Source organism: Bison bison, unplaced genomic scaffold (genome assembly GCF_000754665.1).
Source record: "Bison bison bison isolate TAMUID 2011002044 unplaced genomic scaffold, Bison_UMD1.0 scf7180017864373, whole genome shotgun sequence".
Taxonomy (NCBI): domain Eukaryota; kingdom Metazoa; phylum Chordata; class Mammalia; order Artiodactyla; family Bovidae; genus Bison; species Bison bison.
Window position 1 is genome coordinate 6088277 of NW_011494945.1, and position 6897 is coordinate 6095173.

General features: G+C 37.8%; 1 protein-coding gene across 1 annotated transcript in view; it reads left to right on the forward strand.

Moving 5' to 3' along the window:
* Positions 1–6897, forward strand: part of AK9 (adenylate kinase 9) — a 123059-nt gene that overhangs the window by 41819 nt on the left and 74343 nt on the right. Inside the window, exons 13-16 of the mRNA XM_010856690.1 lie at positions 679–820; positions 3925–4035; positions 4123–4200; positions 6237–6320. Coding sequence (XP_010854992.1) covers positions 679–820; positions 3925–4035; positions 4123–4200; positions 6237–6320 — 415 coding nt within the window. The remainder of the gene's footprint in view (positions 1–678; positions 821–3924; positions 4036–4122; positions 4201–6236; positions 6321–6897) is intronic.

Genomic DNA, 6897 nt, shown 5'->3' on the forward strand with positions numbered 1-6897 from the left:
GAACTGAACTGAACTGAAACTAGAAATAACCCAAACGTCCATGATGAATGAATTAAAAAAAAAAAACAACTATATATTCATACAATGATACTGCTCAAAAACACAAAGGAATAGACCACTGAGATATACAGTTATATTGTTGAATCTCAAAAACATTATGCTAAGGGAGAAAAGCTTGGAGAAGATTATATACTGTTTGTTTCCATTTATATGAAATTCTAGAAAAGGCAAAATTTGTCTGTATATGATGGTAAACAAAGTGGTTGCTAAGGGCCAGGCACTGACTATAAAGGGTGATGAGGAGACTTTAGAGGGTGATAAAAATGTTCTATATTTTTATTGTAGTGGTTTTTATGTACATATTTATAAAAACTCATCAAACTCTGTACTTAAAATGGGTGCCTTTTATTGTATTAGACTATAAATAAAATGTTGATGTTTAAAATATATATGTAATTTGAATACATATTACATGATCATACATATATAATATATATACTAGCTTTCTTTGAAAGCTAGTACTTAAAAATCGGTGAATTCTGAAAATAACATACCTCAAGCAGCATTAAGATTTTTGAGATACATAGGTATAGCTGTAGAAATAGATGTTGATGAACAATGTGCTTAGTTTTCAGAGTAACTTGTGCTTATATTGGTTTTCTCAAATATTCTTTGCAGGTAGTTGACTATGATAAAGTGATTCAACCACGTTTTGATAAAGCCCTTGAAATGTTAACCAGAAACACTATAGCTGAGGCCACTGAAGCAGCCATTAAAGTTGTCAAAGAACGGCTTCTCTTAGAAGTACAAGCTAAAAATGGTGAACTATTTTTTTAATGTGTGTTTTAACAGTAGTTAAGCCTGGCTCCCTGAGGGCACAGTCTTGGTTTGTCTTGATATCCCTGGCATCTTGCACACTGCAGCCTCATAATAAGTGGTTGGAGAAATGAATACACATAAACCCAAATCATACACTGAGAAAAAGATTCCAACTCTGTGGATTTCTAAGGAAAGGAATCATAAAGAGTTTTCAAACTTAAATTTCTTTTCTTTTATGGATCTGCTTCCTGGGCAGAATTTACACCTTTATTTACACCAGGGGCGATAACAACAACGACACTTTGTCTGACTCATGGAGTTTGTGTTATTGCTGCTGCTGTGGTTGTTCTAGGCCTCTGTGTCAGCCTTGATTGTAAGTCAGTGTTTTTATTTGGGGAATATTATTTTCAGATTCAAAATGTTATAAATGAAAAAGTCATCGATGAGGAGACAGAAGCACAAGAGGTTAAATGGCTTCCTGAAATTCATCCAGATGGTGGCATAGCTAAGACTTGAACATCCTCTATTTGTCCGAATCTGCTATTAGGATTTCACTAACTTTTTACATACACTGGAAAGCTCCCCATCATTTCCTATGCTGGAAACTATTTAAAGATCAAGGAAATTACTTCTTACATGGCAATATTGAGCTTTTGCTAGGAAAGAACACAGGTTTTGCCTAAAAAATCTGCCTCTCTTCTTTCTCATTAACCTATAATCAAGTAAGAAAGTACAACCTGGTGCCTGAGAGATTACAAAAAGCAACCACAAAAAGACCAGCATTGAAATAATATGCCATCCAAATGATCATGGATCAGTGGTAAAGAATCCGCCTGGAATGCAGGAAACACAGGCGACACAGCTTCAGTCCCTGCGTTTGGAAGATCCCCTGGGATAGGAAACGGCAACAAACTCCAGTATTCTTGCCTGGGTAATCCCATGGACAGAGGAAACTAGTGGGCTATGGTCCACAGGGTCTCAAAGAGTCAGACACAACTGATCGATTGAGCACAGATAATAAAGAATGAATTTATGTGTTTATCGTATTATCTTCAGAATTAAGACCAAAATTAAAAAACACTCTTGGACAATTAATAAATATGTAAGATATCTGGAAATATTGACTCAAACTTCTAAGATGGCTTGTCATTCAGTTTTGAGTAACAAAAATGAATAATTGATTCAAAAATGAATTTTTGAATTCAAAATTGAATTTTGAAATGAACTCAAAATTCATTAAAAATGAATAATTTTAAAATTAAAAATGAATTCATTCAAAAATGAATAATTCTATCAACAAACACTTGAGCACCTTCTTGTGTTAGATACTGTTCTAAACATTGAGCTACAGGGGTGAACAAGACACCTGAAGCTCCTGTCCTTGAGGTGAAAGTGAAGTGAAAGTCGCTCAGTTGTGTCCGACTCTTTGCGACCCCATGGACAGTCCATGGAATTCTCCAGGCCAGAATACTGGAGTGGGTAGCCTTTCCCTTGTCCAGGGGATCTTTCCAACCCAGGGATCAAACCCAGGTCTCCCGCATTGCAGGCAAATTCTTTACCAGCTGAGCCACCAGGGAAGCTGGTATGTGTGCCCAGTCCTGTCTGACTCTTTGCAACCCCATGGATTGTAGCCTGACAGGCTCCCCTGTCCATGGGATTTTCCAGGCAAGAATACTGGAGTGGGTTGCCATTCCCTTCTCCAGGAGACCTTCCCAACCCAGAGATCAAACCCAGGTTTCCTGCATTGCAGGCAGATTCTTTACCATCTGAGCCACCAGGTAAGCCCCCAGACAATAAGATTCAGTTCAGTTCAGCTCAGTTGCTCAATCGTGTCCGACTCTTTTCGACCCCACGAATCGCAGCACACCAGGCTTCCCTGTCCATCACCAACTCCCGGACTTCACTCAAACTCACGTCCATTGAGTCGGTGATGCCATCCAACCATCTCATCCTCTGTCGTCCCCTTCTCCTCCTGCCCCCAATCCCTCCCAGCATCAGAGTCTTTTCCAATGAGTCAACTCTTCGCATGAGATGGCCAAAGTCCTGGAGTTTCAGCTTTAGCATCATTCCTTCCAAAGAAATCCCAGAGCTGATCTCCTTCAGGATGGACTGGTTGGATCTCCTTGCAGTTTTAGGGACTCTCAAGAGTCTTCTCCAACACCACAGTTCAAAAGCATCAATTCTTCGGTGCTCAGCCTTCTTCACAGTCCAACTCTCACATCCATACATGACCACAGGAAAAATCATAGCCTTGACTAGACGGACTTCTGTTGGCAAAGTAATGTCTCTGCTTATTAATATGCTATCCAGGTTGGTCATAACTTTCCTTCCAAGGAGTAAGGGTCTTTTTTTTTAAGTGTCTTTTAATTTCATGGCTGCAGTCACCATCTGCAGTGATTTTGAAACCCAAAAAGATAAAGTCTGACATTGTTTTCACTGTTTCTCCATCTAGTTCCCATGAAGTGATGGGACCAGATGCCATGATCTTCATTTTCTGAATGTTGAGCTTTAAGCCAACTTTTTCACTCTCCACTTTCACTTTCATCAAGAGGCTTTTTAGTTCCTCTTCACTTTCTACCATAAGGGTGGTGTCATCTGCGTATCTGAGGTTATTGATATTTCTCCCGGCAATCTTGATTCCAGCTTGTGCTTCTTCCAGCCCAGCGTTTCTCATGATGTACTCTGCATAGCCCTTCTTAAAATTTTAAAAGTTGTATATTTTTTTGCCAGGGATTTTACTCCAACATATTTTTTAAGAAATTTTGCCAGTGGAGAATATTGAGGCTTTTTAACATAGAAAGTTATATAATATAATAACACAAAAGATGGGAGCTAACATGGAGCAGGCTTCCAGGGTGCCAAGCCTTTTCTATGTTCCTTGTTGACACCCATTATCTTATTTGATGTTGCAACTGTGTTTTTAGTTTAATGATCCTCATTTTGCCCAGTAATAATTGAGACAGGAAGATCAAATGATTCAAACTGAGACAGGGAAAGCAAATGATTCGCAAAAGTCACATTGACTCAGTTAGAACTCACATGCCCAAGGTTGTCTACCTGCCCCCCAGCTACCTTTTGCTAACACAGTCAATTACTATCTTACAGCTCAGTCAACTTCAAAAGACCTTCGAGGAGAATCTGAAAGGAGGGAAAGTGAAGTCCCAACTGATGAATACAGAAGTGCAGAAGAATTGCAGTCGTCACTTGATGAAGATGGTAAAGAAAATGTTGCTAATGTTATTGGCCAGATCTTTCCTAGTATAAACAGATTAGCTGATGGAGTGTCTTATTCTTTCACCGCAGTGTTCACTTTTGAATCCCAAAGAGAAAGCTCTTTAGAAGACAATGAAGAAGCCAAAATGAAGTCAGATGATAAAGATGGTAACAAAATGAGCTGCTAATGCCATGCGTGTAGATCTTATTTCCATTTATTTCATGTGTTATCATGTTTATATTGAAGCTTAAACTTATCCTCCCCTCACCCTCAAATTGGAAACTTTAGGAGTAAAAGAGTTAAGTTTTTCTCTTACAGATTTAAACTGACCAGCTGTAGAACAGAAATTGATCCATTAGAATGAAGGAGAAAACAGAACACAAGTCTAATACTATTGGAACGCTCTACAAAATTTTTTGTATCTTTCCAAACACGATACAATCATTATTGTACAATAACAAATTCTTTCTTAAAAGCTCTCTGCTTCCTTTAATGGACTGGAATCAGAGCATCATAAACCCAGAGTTGTAGCTGTGAAGTGTTTATCATTTAGTGCTATTTACCATGTCCAATATTCTTGACTAGAGAATTTCGTGGACAGAGGAGCCTAACAGGCTAATTGTCCATGGGGTCACAAAGAGTCAGACATGACTTATCAACTAACACTTTCACTTTACACTCTTATAAAACTTTTCCATTTATATTTTAACATAATCAAGAGCATAAAAAGTAAACTACTTTTATTTTTTATTTGTGTTACATTTAATTACATAATTTCATTAGAAAATAATTTAACCATCATTTAAAATTACTGCATAATTTCTTTATTTAGAGGTATTAGTTTTAACTAGTTCATTACGTTGAAAACTTATATTTTTGCTACTAAAAAATTCAAAGAATTTTTTTCCATTGTATTTTTTACATAAAGTTTTGCCTGTATGTTGACACAAATGGAGTTACTAGTTTAATGAGTAAGAAGCAATAGAGAGTCAAATTGCTTTGCATAAAGTTTCAATTTATGTTCCCATCAGGAATATGCAAACTACATGTCCTAGTTCTTCAGTATTTCTCTTTTTAAATATTATTTTAATTTTTATTTGACTATTTCTGAAGTTTAGTGTTGTAATACTGTGTTAGCCATTTATATTTCTTTTTTTCTGAGGTGACCATTTTTGTCTTTTGCCCATTTTTCTAAATTGTTGTATCAATTATATGGTTTTAATATAAATGTTCTGTATTAGTCACTTATTTTTCATATTTTTTTCCAAATTGAGTGGTTTGTCTTTTAAGTCATCTTGCTGACTTTGAGGTAGCAGAGTTTTTCACATTTTCATAGTCAATTAATTTCCATTTGTTAATTTCTTCCATTTACTTTCCGGCTTAAAAGTCTTCCTCTCAACCAGAGATTTCATATATACTTTTTTTTTAAGTTGGTGCTGCCTTTTTGTATTTAGCTTTCAACTCCATCTACAGTTTATTGTGTTGTATAATGTAGGGCTGATCTTCTTTATTTGGTTCCTCCTCCTGATTCAGACAGATGTGTCTTTGCCTTGTGTTTATTTCAAGCTGAGTAGGAATTGAACTGGGCACTGGCAGAATCATATATGGCATTCCTCCTTTCCCAGCCTGCATGCACACGCACACACACACTTCACAGAAGGACCTGGACATTAACATTTTTGCCAAGTGACATCTGGGAACCCCATCTCTGCTCCTGGAGAGTTCCCAGCACCAATATGTACACAGAGAGGACCTCCCCCGTACTACCTGTTCCCTCTTTAGGGGAAGCCGTCCAATGTAGCAACATCATCAGTACCTCTACTCACTGCCAGAGGATCACCAGCACTGCTGGTGTGCCGTGGTAAAAGACAGCCTCTCTCCCCCATGTGTCTGAGATAAACACACCTTTTACCTCTTGGAGCAAGAGAGTCTGTTGTGACACCAGGAAGGGAAAATTTTATTTTTTTCCAATTTACATCCATTGGCATCATATGAAACTGAAATTACTCCTGGTTTTCTTATCTGTATTTTCTACTGCTGATAAATATGTCTACCTATTTGTTTATTATGGTTGTTATTTTAAATTTTTAAGGAATTAGGAGCATTGAGTCCTGGGTCCTTGGGCTCATACCATAATCTTCCTTAGGAATCACCTACAGTTTAAGTACTGTTCTTTATGTGTTTAACAGAGTTTTATTTTCAGATGAAAAAGAAATAAGTGAAATGTTTACACGTCAAAGAAGTCAGCAAGACTCTAGTCGAGATCTAAAGAAGGATTCCAAAAAAGGTAAATTATTACTAGGGTGATTTGGTTCTCTTCAGTTCAGTCGCTCAATCGTGTCCGACTGTTTGCAACCCCATGAATCGCAGCACGCCAGGCCTCTCTGTCCATCACCAACTCCTGGAGTTTACCCAAACTCATGTCCATCGAGTCGGTGATGCCATCTAGCCATCTCATCCTCTGTCATCCCCTTCTCCTCCTGCCCCCAATCCCTCTCAGAATCAGGGTCTTTTCCAATGAGTCAAATCTTCACATGAGGTGGCCAAAGTATTGGAGTTTCAGCTTCAACATCAGTCCTTCCAATGAACACCCAGGACTGATCTCTTTTAGGATGGACTGGTTGGATCTCCTTGCAGTCCAAGGGACTCTCAAGAGTCTTCTCCAACACCACAGTTCAAAAGCATCAATTCTTCAGTGGTTAGCCTTCTTCACAGTCCAACTCTCACATCCATACATGACCACAGGAAAAACCATAGCCTTGACTAGATGGACCTTTGTTGGCAAAGTAATGTCTCTGCTTTTTAATACGCTATCTAGGTTGGTCATAACTTTCTTTTTTTTTTATTTTAAATATATTTATTTT